Genomic DNA, 16,866 nt, shown 5'->3' on the forward strand with positions numbered 1-16,866 from the left:
CTGGGAAAACAGAGTTTTTCTTGCTGGGCAGACTCCTGCAGCTCCAGAGAACCATCGTCTGCCGCGACTCGGACCTTCCCGATGAGCTGCTTTTCGGCCGCGCGGGCTACCTGTACGCCTTGCTCTATGTGAACACGGAGATGGGTCCGGGCGCCGTGTGCGAATCAGCCATCAAAGAGGTACCGAGGGAGCGCGCCCGCCGCCGGGTCCCGTCCCCCGCGCAGCCGCCTGCCAGCACCCAGTTACCGCGGTGCCTGGACGGACTCTGCTTCTAGGAGGAGTCCTTGCCCAAGATCGCTCGTAAAATGATAAATAGCTCCCGTTTTTTCCCCCCAGGGAAGGTTTTTCTTTTAATTTAGGCCTGTGTTCATTCACCTGTTTTTACTCGAAGCAAACAGCAGCTTCGTAAAGAGAGAATGTCTCTTTCCTTTCCTTGAGGCGTCTGAACTGGGAGGCAGTCCGGGCAGCCGCGCTGGGGACGCCCTTCGTCTGTCTGGTTCCGCCTTATCCTGGGGCCGTGCCCTTGTCCGCGTGACCAGAGTGAGCCGAGCGCCCTCAGCCAGGGGCCCGGTGAGGAAGTGGCTGGTGAGCAGCTTCCTTCGAAGGCCGAGAACTCGAAGTTGCCCACCTCCCACTTCCGCACCGCAGCCGGATGGTTGTGTGCAGGTGTCTGTACCCCCGGAGCCAGGTGCCTGGCGAAAGCTTCGGAGCACTGCTCCCGGGAGGGCGCAGGGGGAGAGGACGTGGGGAAACATTTAGTGTCTTGGCTGCCTCGTCGTTACCGATGTGATACTCTTCTTTTGATCTGAAACCCTGTAACAGACCTCATTTCCTTAGCCTTTCATCAGTGAAGCCAGTTCCTCCCGCCTGGGAGATGAAGGGTCCTCCCTCAGCACCCGCTGGGGAGAGGCTCCAGGACCGCCCCTCAGACACCAAAATCCCGGGATGCTGAAGTCCCTTCCATAAAGGGGTGCAGTGTTTGTGTGTAAACTGCACGACCTCCCTGGACTTTAAATCTTCTCCAGGTTACTTCGAATACCTTGCACCCTGCAAATGCTATGTAAACCACTGCCCATGAGCAGCAAATTCAAGTTCTGCTTTGTGGAACTTTCTGGGATTTTTTCCCAATATTTTTGATCAGAGGTTGATTAAATCTGTGGGTAAGGAACCCACGGCAGATACGGAGGACCAGCTATACTTGCCAGTCTTCCGGGGAAAACATTGAAGCTACGGAGCAACTAAGTCGTGTGGGGTAGTTTTCATAGGAAGGTTTCTGGGGCTCCAGTAACCTGTTCATACAAAGACCTTTTGATTTCTTGGTTCTACTTCTTAATATACTTTTCTGCTCCGACATCATCTTCTGATTTCTCTCTGCCTGTGTGTATGTACGTATTTATAAATTGAAGACAGCAGTGTTGGCTACAGACCGTAAAGATTTTAGGTTACGTAATCTCTCTAAAGGCATATGTTACTGTTAATTAGACTAGAACAGACTGCGTGTAAGTTTTTAGACTTAAGCCGTCTCGCCTCTGTAGGTGGTCGATGCTATTATTGATTCGGGCAAGACTTTGTCAAAGGAAGAAAGGAAGGCCGAGCGCTGCCCCCTGTTGTACCAGTGGCACAGGAAGCAGTACGTCGGAGCCGCCCATGGCATGGCTGGGATCTACTACATGCTAATGCAGGTGAGCGAGCCTCTGCAGTACTGATGCAGTAGCTACATTCCGCAGAGTTAGCTCGGATGGGACCTGGGACTGAAAGCGTGCTGCAGACCAAGTGGGCAGCCCCTGAAACAAGGGTCCTTCTCTGAGTCATGGTCCTTGAGCTCTGTGTGGTCCCCAAGCCCTGAGCCGTGAGCACGTCCCGTGTGCAGTTCTGTGCTGGGTTAGGTGTCTGTTGCCCACACTTCACCATGTCCTCCTGCTCTTTTTAAATTATGTTATGGCTTCACCCATGGCATTTGGAAGTTCCCAGGCCAGGGATTGAATCCGGGCCACACCTGCAATGTACACCACAACTGCAGCAACGCCAGATCCTTAACCCACTGCACCAAGCCAGGGATTGAACCTGCAGAGACCCAAGCTGGTGTTGTTGGATTCTTAACCCAGTGCACCACAGCAGGAACTCCATCTCCTGCTCTTTTAATAGAGGAAAACCTTCAAGGAGCAGAAAGGCCTTCTAGAATCCAGACAAGGGCAAAGACCTTTTGGTATTCAGATTCCCCCAGCTTGCTGTCAGTTGTGTTCAAAATTTTTAACTGGTTTGTTGCTGTGGCTGTGCTCTTGTCTCTGAATCATCCCTGACATCTGCTGAATTAGATACTGATTCTTCCGCCAAGCAAAGACCATACCCCAAATGTTGCCTCACCTGCTTCCGGCCTTATGGCCTGCAGGTCCCTTCTCTGCCCATGTGCAGCCTGCAAGCAGGCCTCAGAGACGTCACGGCTCAGTTGCTGACCACTTCGGTGAAGCCGATACCACAGTGAAGTGAGTCCCTGCCCATTGCATATAGAACGTTGTTTACACTATAGTGTGGTCTCTTAAGTGTGCAATAAATAGCGTCATCTTTAAAACACATGTATATACTTGAATTTTAAAATATTTTATTGCTAAAAAATGCTTAACCATCCTGAGCCTTCAGTGAATTGTAATCTCTTTGTAGTAGTAACATCAGAGATCACTGATGACAGATGACCCTAACAGATACAATAAAAACAATGAGAAAGTGTGAGATACTGCTAGAATGACCAGAATGTTTCATGGTGATAAAAAATGAGCAATCGATGTTGAAAAAATGATGACGATAGACTTGCCTGATTCGGGGGTTGCCACAGACCTTCCATTTGTTTAAAAAAAAATCAAATGAAGCGCAATAAAGAAAAGAACAGTAAAACAAGGTCTAGCTGCACTTTTTTCTTTCCCATTAAGCCTTTCTTTGTTCTCTCATACCCGTAACAGCGCTCAATAAACTTGTGAAAACTGCAACGCTAGTGAGTCTGGGAGCGTGGATTCACATTTAGATCTTTTTAAGTAAAAGCCCATTATAGTCCTTTTAAATTTTTTACTTAAAAATTCCTTTTTTAAAAAAAATCTTCTGCATCATGCTGCTACTCACTAGAGAAAGTAGGTGGTCGTATCTGCACGGGACCGAAACTTCCTTTTACAGTGATTAGATATCTTTGTTTATTGTAGAAAATAAACAATGCCTACATTCCAATTTGTGAAGTTTGTTTATAGTGTGGGCACACATTTCCAAAATAACCAGAACTCCATACTTCCTTTAAAAATGACGGTGTTATTCTGGACGGTTGGTAGACGCTCCATTTTTCTTTATTTTCCCAAATAATTGTTTTAACAGTGGCTTTTGAACCTTTTTTTTTTTTTTTAAAGTGGTAATACCTTTAGGAGAAATGTAATCAAATGAGAATCACATTAATAAAAAATAAGCTAATTTAGCTTTAGGTTTATTAAAAAATAAACCTAATTTTTTAGCTATTACGGGGTTCCTTGAGAGAGTCACAAATCATAACATTTTCAGCTCATTGGCTCTTAAAGTGGAAAACAGGGAAACACTGTTGAATAAGGATCCTGTTAAGCTGTGTCCTCGTGGTCACTAAGCAGCGCTGTGCCAGAGCTGGTCTCAGAGGGCCGGCCGCCCACACCCCTCCTTGGCATCGAGCCTGGTGCCAGCCTGGGGGTGCAGTGGCTCCATGCTTGGTTTCATTATGCTCAGAACAGCATAAACAGAAACTTTCAGAATATCACTTAAACAGAACTCCACTTTCACGATGACAGGATAAAGAGAGTTGCCTTTTGAAAATCATCTCAAAACCAGGAAGACAGACACCCAGCTTCTTTGATGAGACTCAGAGACTTCTGGAGCCCCACCTGACAAACATGTAGGCTGAGAACAGATGAAGGGACTGTAGGTGACCCAACAGGACAGAGATTGATGGTACCAGCTGTCTGAGGAGGATGCCAGCCAGGAGCAAGCCGGTTGGTCCTGCAGAACCCCAGCGCTCAGGAAGGTGGAGCTCCATGTGCCGGAGTTCCTGCTGTGGCACAGTGGGTGAAAGATCGAGTGTGGTCTCTGCAGCCGTGGCATGGGTTCAGAGAGTTAAGAATCAGTGCTGCCACAGCGTCGGCATAGGTCAAGGCTGTGGCCCAGATTCGATTCCTGGCCCGGAAACTTCCGTATGCTTCGGGTATGGCCAAAAAGGGAATTTTAAAAAAAGAGAGAAAGTGCCGTGTGCCGTTGAAGGCGGTGCCAGTCTGGTGTTTGGGTGGGGGTGAGGTCTGGGCCGCTGTCTTTGGTGGCCTAGCTGGACCTCTGCAGTGGGGTCACCCTGCAGGGAGGTGACTGGAGACAGCAGAGGTGGTCTGGGGAATCGAGCCAGTTCTGTTAGCTCCAGCACGCCAGGCGTAGAGGCGAGGTGAAGGGAAGCACAGAACTGGCAGCGGGGCTTCACGACTGTCCACACGGTCGGTGGGGAGACCTCCCTGCTGCCACAGCCTGTCTCCCACCCCAGCACCCTGATTTATAGGAGTTCCCGCTGTGGCACGGTGGGTTAATCGTCTGGCTTGTCTCTGTGGAGGTGCCGGTTTGCTCCCCGGCCCGGCACAGTGGGTTAAGGACCCAGTATCCTGCAGTTGCGGCTTAGGTGGTAGCTCTGGCTCAGATTTGATCCATGGCCCAGGAATTTCCATATGCCGCAGGGGCAGCCAAAAAAAGAAAAAAAAATTTTTTTGAAGATATGAGAGTCCCCATAACAAAGTTAGCTGCTGTCTGTGATGGTTACTGTCTTTGCTGTTTTGGCCATGCCTGCAGCACGCAGAAGTTCTTGGGCCAGAGATCGAACCTGCACCACAGTGGTAACCAGAGCCGCAGCAGTGACAACACCGCATCCTTACCCCGCTGAGCCACGAAGGAGCTCCTGTGGTGGTAAATTTTATGAGTTAACTTGTTGGGGCTGTGGTGCTCAGATATTTGGTCAGACATTACTCCAGGTGTTTCTGTGAGTGTGTGTTTGGTGAGATGCACGTTAAAGTGGATTTTCAGTAAAGAAGTTTGCTCTCCACAATGTGGGCCTCATCCGGTCACTTGAAGGCCCACCCTGAGCAAGAGGGAATTCTCCAGCAGACACCCCTCGGTGTCACCTGCAGCATCAACAGGTCTGCCCAGGCCTTGAGTAACCGGAGAAGTGAATTAATTCTAAGTGTAGACGCTCCTCAGTATTCTAGGTCTTTGATCCTAATTAGCCACGATGCAGAGGTTTTTGGGGAAAAAACTTACAGAAAAATATTTTGTTTTTATTTGTTTAAAGCCAGCAGCAAAAGTGGACCAAGAAACCTTGACAGAGATGGTGAAGCCTAGTATTGACTACATGCGCCACAAAAGGTTCCGATCCGGAAACTACCCATCCTCGTTAAGCAACGAGACAGACCGCCTGGTACACTGGTGCCACGGGGCGCCCGGCGTCATCCACACGCTCATGCAGGCGTACAAGGTCAGTCCTGCCGCTGCTGCTGCTCAGATGCACTTCTCTGCTAAGGTTTCAGCTTGGTCTTGGTATAAGCACATTTGCTTGAAAACTGGAAACCTTTTAAAATTCATGTTTTTACTAGTAAACAGAAGGTGTTTTTATTTTACTGTTCGCCACCACTGTAGCCAGAGCTAAAAGTGTAGGTGTGGGTGTTTTAGCAGGAATCATATTCATGTACCAAAGAAAACCTGGATGCTAGCATAGCATAGCAGTGACTTATATTCTAATAAGGATGAATGTCCAATGACGCAGTAGGTATTTAACCAAAATGCCTTTTGTTTGACTTCACATCATCTCATTTCCTTGCTTGAATAAACCTAAGCAAGGCTTATTGCTCAAAGTTGATGATAATGATGATTCAGGAGCTTTTAAATTTGAGTTCAGGAGTTCCCGTCATGGCTCAGTGGGAACAGAGCTAACTAGCGTCCATGAGGACACAGGTTCGATCCCTGGCCTCACTCAGTGGGTTAAGGATCCGGCGTTGCCATGAGCTATGGTGTAGGTCACAGACTTGGCTCAGATCCTGTGGTGCTGTGGCTGTGGTGGAGGCCGGCAGCTGTAGCTCCGATTTGCCCCTAGCCTGGGAGCCTCCATATGCCATGGGTGTGGCCCTAAAGAAAAAGACAAATAAATAAAAATAAATAAATAAATTTGAGTTTAAAATCAAAATGATCACAAAATAATTTATGAGAGAGAGATGTGGCATTCGAATTTTTACCCACATGGGGGATTCTAGGAAAATGGGCGGTACCTTTGCTGATCAAGTGTAGCAGACCCTAGATCTTTGGGGCACAATATTAAAAGTCCTGTTGATTTCTCTCCTGGACTCAGAACTACCATATAGGTTGAAAGCTTCTTTTGCAATTTTATGTTTCTTTTAATGCATTTTTATCTGTAGTAGTTGATGTTGGAGATTGACACTTGATACACCAAAGTATACAGCTGTCACCACAATGACTGATTAGTGTTTTGGCACAGTCTCTTGGTTTGGCAGAAATAAATGGAATCACTGGGGCGGAATTCGTGTGTCTCCCTGAAAATTAAAGAAGAACTGATCTGGGGCTCAGTCTTAGTTTCCTTTCGTGATTCTAAATTGTTTAGGAAAATTGTGGGGAATTATCACCATAATTTAGACTAATTGTTCAGAATTTTTTTATTTTCTGTTTTTCCTTTTAGGGCTGCACCTGTGGCATATGGAATTTCCTGGGCTAGGGGTTGAAGCGGAGCTGCAGGTGCAGCCTACACCACAGCCACAGCAGCACTGGATCCTTCAGCCACTGAGCGAGGCCAGGGATCAAACCTTTATCCTCAGGGACGCTGTGTCAGGTCTTTAACCTACTAAGCCACAAGGGAACTCCAGCACCGCCTTGTTCCTCCCTGCGCAGGTGTTTAAGGAGGAGAAGTACCTGAGGGACGCCGTGGAGTGCAGCGACGTGATTTGGCAGCGGGGCCTGCTGCGCAAGGGCTACGGCATCTGCCACGGGACTGCGGGCAACGGCTACTCCTTCCTCTCCCTTTACCGCCTCACGCAGGACAAGAAGTACCTCTACCGAGCTTGCAAGGTGGGGCCATCTCTGTGCAAGCAGCTCCCGAACCCCCCAAAGCAGGCACAGTGCTCTCCTTCCTCGCAGGCGACTCTCCCGACCCCACCGTCTCTCCCGTGCAGCCTTGTCCCTGGCGCCCTGTGCCATGGCGGTCCCCTCTCTACCAGGGACTGAGGGATGGCCATCCGTCTGAAGTCCCAGGACCCGTTAGGATGCCCGCCTTTATGGCTTTGGGGCGCCCCCTCTTGAAGCCTCAGTTTCCTCATCGGTAAAAATGTGTTCCAAGAAGAATTAACTGAGATAGTGGGCACAGCATCCGTAGTTGCCCCTGCTTACAACCCTCCAGGGCCTTCCCGCTGCCCCGTGACTAGGCCCCCCCACCCCCCCAGTTGGAGAGCCCCGTGTGCCTCAGCCCCCACCTGCTTCTCCACCACCTCACCCCACCCTCCACCCCATGGCCGCGCTGCCCACTCTCCTTGGGGTGGGAGTGCTTCAGGCGCCCCCGAAATCTGCCTGGTGGCTCTTGGCCTTTCCCAGCTCCAGAATGTGGGAGTATGCTGTTTGTGGAGGGGGCCTCTGAGGTCTCCCCAGGGACTCCGCAGAGCCACTCGGTCACGCGCCACGTGTCCCTGCTTGCCCTGGGTGTGGTGCACCCTAGTGCATGGGCTGCCTGCTCTTGCTGGCCCCAGTCCTGCCCCTGCCCCAGTACCTGGGACAGTGCCCGGTACCAAGTGGAGACCTAACTAACACATGTGCATCGAGTGTGTGACGGTGAATGTGCAAAGCCAGACCCGGTGTGTGTTTGCTGGTGTTTTCATTACTGTACACGTTTCACAAACAGAGTTCTAGAGACTCGGGAAGAAAGGTTGGAAGAACACACACCAGAATGTTTACAGTAGCCCTTGATAAAGGGAGACCTTCGGGGTGGCTTACTCTTTGCATTTATTATGTTACGAAACCTTTTCTCAGACCAGGTGGAATGGGGCTCACACTCACAGAGAGGCCTCTGCCGGGGCTTGTGGGGCCTCAGGACCCGACCTAGAGGACGGTGGGAAATTGAGCACAGTGGGGAGGGAGCAGTGCAGCCAGCACAGGACGCTGGAGGGGCGAGCACCCCGGGGCCCGGCGGCATTCCTGTGGCCGCAGCAGCAGATCGGGGGATGGGGCCAGAGAGGTGAGGGGCCACGCGTGCTGACAGTGGCAGGTGGTTGAGTAAAGAGGCCAGAGCACCAGTGCTTTAATGTGGGGACCGGGAGGCCCTCATGGGCGGGGAGGCATTCTCTTCTGAAGATGGAGCGCCTTTCAGGTGGGCCAGGGAGGCAGGGCCCGGGGAGGCGGGGAGATGACGTCAGGGGGCAAAGGCCAAAGCAAGCTCGTGCTTCCCTTCCGTCAGTAGACCTCAACCTTGCTTACACCTTCCACCCACTGGGGAGCTTCACAAGGACGCCGAGACGCCACCCTAGACCAGTCACGCAGGAGCACAGGCCTGGGGTGCCCATCCCCCGGGGGCTCTCGTTACACCTGGCCGCCCTCATGTGCAGGGCGGGGCTTCACAAGGGTTGTGATTCACGTGCAGACCCCTCAGCAGGGTCGCCGAGGTCACGGGAGTGGGCGAGGTAGCGGTCGGGTTTCTCCAGATTGTTGTGTAATAGTTGACAGGAGAAGTGTTGAGTTACAAACCAAGGCATTGGCTGGGATACTAAGAGAAGAGATTCAGAAACACGAGGATGTTGAGCCCACAGAATTTGGAGGGTTTTTTAAATGTAGCGAGGATGGAAACGTATGAAGTCTCCCGTTGTCTCTGCCTAAGGAGACCCGATCGACGGTGCATCACACAGCCAGCGAGAGAACAGGCGTGGAGGGCAGAAAGCAGCATGAGTTTTATTTGCATGTGCTAAAGTTGATAGTCTTTGTGTTTATTGCTTATGGTTCTTGGTGTACACAGACAAAAAATACGTTAGCTTAAGCAAAAACAGGAAATTTAGTATAATGTTTTAAAAGCCATTGAAGAGGCATAAGAAGGAAGGGTCAGGAAGCTCAAAGGAAATTTCCGGAGATGCAGTGTGGCCCGTCAGTGGTGGCGGGGCCGGAGGAGCTATGGGGACAGGAGCGTGGTTTGGGCTGCACGGTCCGGCGCGGGGCTGGGAGTGAACTGCGAGGACCGGCTGAGGCCAGAGCACCAGTGTTCCCATGTGGGGTGCACCTGCCGCCCGGAAAAGGCGGGAGGCTGTTACCGTTGGGCTGTGAGGTTTCTGCGTCAGTCCTCCTGACAGCCTTCTGGTACCTTCCACCTTACGGAAGGGGACAGACAGGCCTGACAGCTGATAACTCGCCGGGTACGTGTTACATTTTCACCAAGCGAGATCTCCACTCTTAAGAAGAACTCTCTCTTGCTAGTTTGCAGAGTGGTGTCTGGAGTACGGAGCACATGGTTGCCGCATTCCCGACAGGCCCTACTCTCTCTTCGAAGGTGAGTGTGAGGAAGGCGCTGGCTTCCAGCACCGGCGGGTCTGGTCCTCCGGTCTCTCTACCTGGCGCTAACCAGCACCCCACGGTGGACCTTGAGTCATCTCTCTGCACCTGTTAACTGACTGTGAGCAAAGCAGGGTTTTTTTTAATCTTAGTGATTTTTATTTTTCCATTATGGTTGATTTACAGTGTTCTGTCAATTCTCTGCTGTACAGCAAAGTGACCCCGTCTCTCTCTCTCACACACATACATATATATACATATAGACACTCTTTCTTTTCCTCACATTCTCCTCCATCATGTTCCATCACAAGTGACTGGATGTAGTTCCCTGCGCTGGGCAGCCAGATCTCATTGCTTGTCCACTCCAGGTGCAAGTGAGCAAAGTAGTTTGTTGCTGAAAATTCGGAGTCTCTTTACCTTGCCTGTTTTGTGCTTCTCTGAACTTCTTCCAAGTATTTCTAGATCTTGTGTGAAGTATATATGGAGACACAACATAGACTGCTGCGGAGCAATGGAAGAAACAATACGTTTACTCCTCTGCATTTCGTCTATAACATGGTGTATGTGGTATCAATCTAGTCACAGCAAATTTGGTTAGTTATTTAAATATATTAAAAAAAAAAAGGAGTTCCCTTCAGGGCTCAGCAGTAACGAACCCAACTAGTATCCATGAGGACTCGGGTTCCATCTCTGGCCTCGCTCAGCAGGTTAAGGATCTGGTGTTGCCGTGAGCTGTGGTGTAGGTAACAGATGAGGTTCAGATCCTCCGTTGCTGTGGTTGTGGTGCAGGCCTGTGGCTACAGCTCCAATTTGACCCTGAGCCTGGGAACCTCCATATGCTGTGGATGCGGCCCTAAAAAGACAAGTAAATATACTTAATTATTTAAGTCATATAAAGACGTGTGGATAATTACCATTAGTAACTTATAAGTAAATAAAAATAGTGGTTGGAAGAAATAACAAGAATATTGAATAAAGGAGTTCCCGTCGTGGCGCAGTGGTTAACGAATCCGACTAGGAACCATGAGGTTGCGGGTTCGGTCCCTGCTCTTGCCCAGTGGGTTAAGGATCTGGCGTTGCCGTGAGCTGTGGTGTAGGTTGCAGACGCGGCTCGGATCCCGCGTTGCTGTGGCTTTGGTGTAGGCTGGTGGCTACAGCTCCGATTCGACCCCTAGCCTGGGAACCTCCATATGCCGCGGGAGTGGCCCAAGAAATAGAAAAAAGACCAAAAAAAAAAAAAAGAATATTGAATAAAGTGCTGAAAAACAAGAGTAGTGACAGGAAACAGAAACAAGAGTTTGCTGTGAGTGTGATGTGCAGACTGTAACTCAGGAAAACAAAACGGTTGACCCTCAGAGACTGGTACGTTCTGCGTTTATCCTGTGAGTGTGTGTATGTGTTGGATAATTTGTAACATAAGCCATAGAAACCAAAGGGCAGAGGTTAAGTGGTATCACCTTTTTAGTTACTTTAGAGTCACATTTTATACTCATTCCAAAATAAATTTTGGGAGGAATAAATGATTGAATACTTTGTAAAAACTCAAGTAATAGTAGGCAGTGAATTTTGTCGGATGCTTTTCCGTGTCAGTTAAGATCAGGTGGTTTTTCTCCTGTAGCCTCCTCGCACTGTGGGTCATAGTAGTTGATTTTCTGATATTAAGCCAACCTTGCATCTCTAGACGAAAGCCTAATTACTTGGCCCTGGTGTACAATTTTTTCCCATACTGCAGAATGTTATTTGCTAATATTTTGAAGATCTTTACATCTATATTCATGAAGAATGTTGGTCTGTAGTTCTCTTTTTTTCCTGTCTCTGCCTTGTTCTCAGGGCAGTCCTGGCCTAATAAACTATATTGAGAAGTATCTTCTCCTCTTCCATTTTCCGGAGTAGATTGTTTATTAAGTGGTAGAAGAATCAGCGTTAATACTAATTCTGATTTAAACGTAGAATTCCGCAGTGAAACCTTCCTGGCCTAGAGATTTCTTTTGGGGGGTTTTAAATGTATATACTCGATTTGTTTAATAGTTTATAAGGCTGTTCAAGTTATCTCTTTCATAGTCAGCGAGTTTTAGTAGTCTGTATTTTCAAGATATTGCTCCATTTCACCAGTGGGGTCAAATTTATGTGCGTAGAGCTTCGGTAGTATTCCTTCCTTATCCTTCTGATGTCTGAAGTGTCCGTAGTGATGTGCCCTGTTTTGTTTATTGATAGCATTTCAGTCATATAGATTACAAGGTTTTGTCATTATCGTTTGCAGAATAATTTTTTTTAATGGCCGCACTCATGGCATATGGAAGTTTCCTGGCCAGGGATTGAATCAGAGCCGCGGCTGCAACCTTCGTCTCAGCTGCGGCAACACGGGATCCTCTAACCCACTGCCCCTGGCTGGGGACCAAACCCACACCTCTGCAGCAACGTGAACCTTGGCAGTTGGAGTCTAAACCCATTGTGCCATAGCAGGAACCTCCAAATCTTTTTAACATTCAGAGAAATCATACTGAAAAAACATTTCTCAGAATAAAAATTTTGGTCTTCAGTGTCATACAAATGCAGTGCATTTGCATCAGATATAACAGAGTTAATCTGAACTCGGAATGGAGTTTTTGTGGCTCAGCAGGTTAATCCAGCATTGTCACTGCTATGGCTGGGGGTCGCTGCTCTGGTGCAGGTTCAGTCCCTGGCACAGGAACTTCCATTTGCCACAGGCATGGCCAAAAAAACTAAATAAAATGAAATGAAATAAGAGTTAATTCAGGTTTAAAAATTCACAATTATAATGGCAACTTCAAAGCCTCACGTGGGTGAAAATCTGAATGTATATCCCCTAAAGGTCGGGAAGCTCCCAGATTCTTCTGGTCCCTGTGCCTCACAGGTGCCTGGCAGGAGGCTCTAACTAGATGCTTGTCGGATGGGTGAATGCCTGTGTGGAGGCTACCAGGCCGGAAGGGTCGCCAACCCCTCTGACCCTTTCCAGAGGAAACACCTCCTCCACCCCCCACCACCAGTGCTCCTTCTGGCAGACCTGCTGCCGCTCCCCGGTCATTTCAGCGTGGCCAGCTCTGCAGCCCCTCCTTTAATTAAAAAAAAAAAAAAAAAGCCAGTGCTGAGTTACTGCAGTGATTTGCAGTGGGGGTTTTGACCAAGCAAATAAGGTTCAATTTAGAACAGCTCTTTTTTTGTTTGTTTTTTTGTTGTTGTTGTCTTTTTAGACAAGGCCACACCCGCGGCATATGGAGGTTCCCAGGCTAGGGGTCGAATCGGAGCTGTAGCTGCTGGCCTACGCCAGAGCCACAGCAACACCGGATCCGAGCTGTGTCTGTGACCTACACCACAGCTCACGGCAATGCCGGATCCCTAACCCACTGAGCAAGGCCAGGGATAGAACCCGAAACCTCATGATTCCTAGTCAGATTCATTAACCACTGAGCCACGACGGGAACTCCTAGAACAACTCTTTAAACCTAAAGAAGACAGAAAATGCAGCTTTCTGTTTGGGGAAAAAACCGTAAAAGCTTTGAGAGGAATTTTGTATGTTGAGGTAGCACAGTAGCAGCGCCCTTAAGTCTTTTGTTAGCACTTCTGCAGAATCATCCTCAAGTGTCAGGACACAAGGTTAAGGCTCAGAAACCAATGTTTAAAAATAAGATCGAGAAGAAAACCGGCGTCATCACCTGCCGGGCGCTAACCCAAGGATTTCCCGTGGGCGCGGGCGTGGTTATTTTTGCGGGCCGTTCCCCGCCCCCTTCCCGCCCCCGCAAAGGCCTGACTGACAGTCTGGGTGCGGGCCCCGCCTGGCACCGTTTCCCACCGAGGGTCTCGATTTGCCTTGCAGGCATGGCCGGCGCCATTCACTTCCTCTCCGACATCCTGGCCCCCGAGACAGCACGGTTTCCAGCATTTGAACTCGGCTCTTCAGAGAGGGATCCAAAGGTGCAAAAAGACTCCTAAGGGACCCGACGGGACCACAGGCCGCCAGGTTGCCTGGCGCCTGACACAGAAGCCACCGTGCATCCTGAGGAAGGGAGGACGGAGGGAGCAGAGCCCCGCAGACCCCCGCCCCGCCAGCCTGCTGTGCTCCCCTCGCTGGTGTCAGCGTGACGTCTCCGTGTCCAGTGCTGCGTAATGTTTGCATGTCCCTCGGTGTTTGCTCTCCGTAGGCGTAGGTTGTTCTCAGCGGAAGCCCTTCTCTGTCCATGAGCCCGAGCTGGCCGTGCATGAGGGCACACAGCAGCCCCTTCTCCGTACCCAATAAAGCGGGGTGCTTCTGTATTGGCAGACAGGACACAGGCAGGTGGTGTCTCTCTTATGTACCAGAAAGACTCTCTTTTAAGATGCCATCCCAGTGTGAGACTTTTCCCAGCATTTCCTGTGGGACCCTTTTGGGGGAGCTTGAGAGAAAGACTGCTCCAGAAATGAAAAGAAATAGCGGAGGTAGAGGGGCTTTCGCTGGAGGGGGGCTGGGGAGCCTTGGCCCCAGTTGGACCAGCCCCTCTGTGGGTCTTATGCTCACCTTCGTGGTTTTAGGAAGCCCGAGGGGGCGCGTGGCAGCTCTGCCGGGCTCCCACTCGCAGGCTCTTAGTGTGAAGTTCCAGACCCTTGAAATCCAGGGCAGTCCGTGCCCTGGGGAGGGGACCGATGACACCGGTGACGGCGGTTCGGGGGAAGCCTTGTCATGGCCACATGCGAACCAAGCAGTAGTGCCGTGTTTGTTACTAAACAGACTGCACCTCAGTTTTATCAGCATCGTAACGTCTTGTTCCAAGTTCAGCAGATACAGTTCCGGATGGGCAGTAAGCAGAAAGACATTCAGCTGTTCCCATGTCCCTCCAATTAAACTTATTTCAAAATTCGGTAGGCTCTCGAAGTATAGATTTGGGATGAATATCACCCGTAGGTTTTGACTACTATTTGGGTAGTAAAACTCTCACGATTGATGAGACATATTAACAGAAAGTACGAGCCTGCATTTGTACCCTTGGGAAACAGGGTCCTAACCAAGGGAGTGATGCTAGTGTCTGTCTGCCGTCTTGTGAACGGGCCTTCCTGTGGATTGGCCTGCCGCCCCGGATTCCGCAAGGCAGGTTGTCGCGGTGGGAGGTCTCAGACTCTGTACAGACTTTTCTTACGCGCTGAGGTGTGACCACGAAAGGCAAGGTCCTTGGCTGCAAGGGGGTCGCTAAATGTTTATCAGCCCCAGTTTCCGCTGCTTTCATAGGGAAAAAGAACATCAGTGCAAGACCGAGTGCTCTGCACAGGCGCGAACCTTAGGATGCGGCTGAGGCTTGTTTGTGGGGCTGACGTGCAGACATGTGACCTTCCGTTTCTTTTTTCTTTTCTCTTTTTTTCTTCCTTTTGTTTTTTCTTTTCAGGGCCTCACCAAGTCATATGGAAGTTCCCAGGCTAGGGTTCAAACTGGAGCTGCAGCTGCAAGCCTATACCACAGCCACAGCAACTCAGGATCCGAGTCGCATCTGGGACTTAGGCCACAGCTCACAGCAACGCTGGATCCTTAATCCACCGAGGGAGGCCAGGGATCGCGCCCACGTCCTTGCAGACACTGTGTCAGGTTCCTAACCCACTGAGCCACAAGGGGAGCTCCACCGAGCTTCGGTTTCTGAAGGACACTCATGCGTCTCTTCATTGCAGACGCTCTGAGTCACGACTGCACTTGTCGAGGTAGGTTGACGACCTCCGTGGGAATAGAGCCTCACAGCTATATTTTAACCAGCTTCCTGGGCTGCTGTCCTGCTCGCCAGGCGGCCTGGGCCGGTCCCCTGACGGCCGGCGTGAGCGAGCCCGGGGCAGTTGGCAGAAGAGCTCGCCCGAAATCACAGCCCCAGCGAACCGCCCGCAGCAGCCCTCAGGGCTCTGGCCGAAGGTTTTGCCCACGCGGCCTCGATTCTCAGGGGAGGCCGGTGGGGCTGCACGGGAATAGCAAGAGGGAGCCGCTCGTGGAGGCCCTGGTTCTGGGCACATGGCTTTGACTGGAAGCAGCGAGGGGACCCTTTGTTCTCTGGGCATCTCCCTGTGCCTGAGAACTGCTTGTCCAGCTTGCTTCTGCCTGACGCGGGAGGGAAAGATGGACACTTGTGAGGTACACTGAGGAGGTTTTATTTACAGGGGTTTTTAAGAAGCCAGCTGGGCCCACAGCCGCTGCCTCCCCTCGCTGTCCGTGACCGCGGCTGCTGCACCGGCTGGATCGGCCACTCCGGCCCCGGAGGCAGCGGAAAAGCGGACGCTCGGAGCTGCTTGAATAGTCCTAATACGTGTGTGCGTTCGGATCCCAGAGCACCCCCTCGTGATTTCGTAGATTTGTCTTTGTCCAAGTTTTTAAAATCCTGTGTATGCGCAACTGCACTTGGAATTTGAAAGAAAAAAGAGACGTCCACCAGGAGTGTGTGGGCTTCTTTCTCTGTTTCGGTGTTAAGTAGAGATGGCCTCGTGGTGACGTGTATGGGGTCTTTGTCTGCGCTCCCCCCGGTCTGCCTTTGAGGGCGACAGCTGGGAGCCTTGGCCACCGTTCTGAGGGTCGTCTTCCTCCCTGAAGACGTGGCCATGGCGTGTGACACGATGGCCGAGATGCTGCCTTAGAACGCAGCTTCCTCGTTCCCAGGCCCCCCGGAACCTGGCAGGGACGGAGAAGAGAAGCCTGTCCTGAGCTTGCAGGTGTCACGGGCCTTTCCATTCAGTCACCCTGAACGGTCCCAGCACTGCTCTTAGCATCCCTGTTTTATCCGCAAGAAAGCTGCTGGCCTAGCCCAGGGTCACAGCTGGAATGAGGGACGGTCTTGCCAGGGCCACCCTCCTGACTTGTACGCAGAGCCTCTTCCTCGGTGGGCCCGACACAAGAAGTAAGAAATGGAAACCTGGGAGAGGAGGTCCTGTTGTGGCTCAGCGGTAATGAACCTGACTGGTGTCCATGGGGATGCAAGTTCGATCCCTGGCTTCACTCAGTGGGTTAAGGGACCAGTATTACCGTGAGCTGTGGTGTAGGAGATTCGACTCAGATCTGGCTTTGCTGTGGCTGTGGTGTAGGCTGCCAGCTGCAGCTCCAATTCACCCCCTAGCCTGGGGACTTCCAAATGCACAAGGTGCGGCCCTAAAAAGCAGACAAAAAAAGGAAGCCTGAGAGAGGCCCTCAACCCCTGCCTTCCTAGCTGGCCGGGCACTGGAGCCATTCAGAACAATTCCATTGTCGGGCAAGCTCCCTGGAGTGGAATCACTTCATTCGCTAAAATCACAAGAGGAGGACCCAGGTGTAAAGTCCAAGTTCTTTAAATGGCTTTTTACAGACTGTTCCTCTCCTTT

General features: G+C 50.7%; 1 protein-coding gene across 18 annotated transcripts in view; it reads left to right on the forward strand.

The window, feature by feature from the left end:
• Positions 1–15,949, forward strand: part of LANCL2 (LanC like glutathione S-transferase 2) — a 39,690-nt gene extending 23,741 nt beyond the window's left edge. For 8 of the 18 annotated variants that reach the window (XM_021079344.2, XM_085005720.1, XM_085005719.1 and 5 more), the window contains 6 exons: positions 32–179; positions 1,536–1,682; positions 5,321–5,503; positions 6,925–7,101; positions 9,481–9,553; positions 13,391–15,949. In XM_021079344.2, the coding sequence (XP_020935003.1) occupies positions 32–179; positions 1,536–1,682; positions 5,321–5,503; positions 6,925–7,101; positions 9,481–9,553; positions 13,391–13,506 (844 nt within the window). In that variant the 3' untranslated portion in view covers positions 13,507–15,949. The remainder of the gene's footprint in view (positions 1–31; positions 180–1,535; positions 1,683–5,320; positions 5,504–6,924; positions 7,102–9,480; positions 9,554–13,390) is intronic. The other 10 variants (XM_021079342.2, XM_085005716.1, XM_085005718.1 and 7 more) reach the window with 6 other exon arrangements.
• The last annotated feature ends 917 nt before the right edge of the window (positions 15,950–16,866 follow it).

Source organism: Sus scrofa, chromosome 18 (assembly GCF_054392235.1).
Source record: "Sus scrofa isolate SSC_HxYL_T2T_F1_AM1 chromosome 18, Sscrofa_HxYL_maternal_Yorkshire_Landrace_v2.0, whole genome shotgun sequence".
In the NCBI taxonomy this organism is placed as follows: Eukaryota; Metazoa; Chordata; class Mammalia; order Artiodactyla; family Suidae; genus Sus; species Sus scrofa.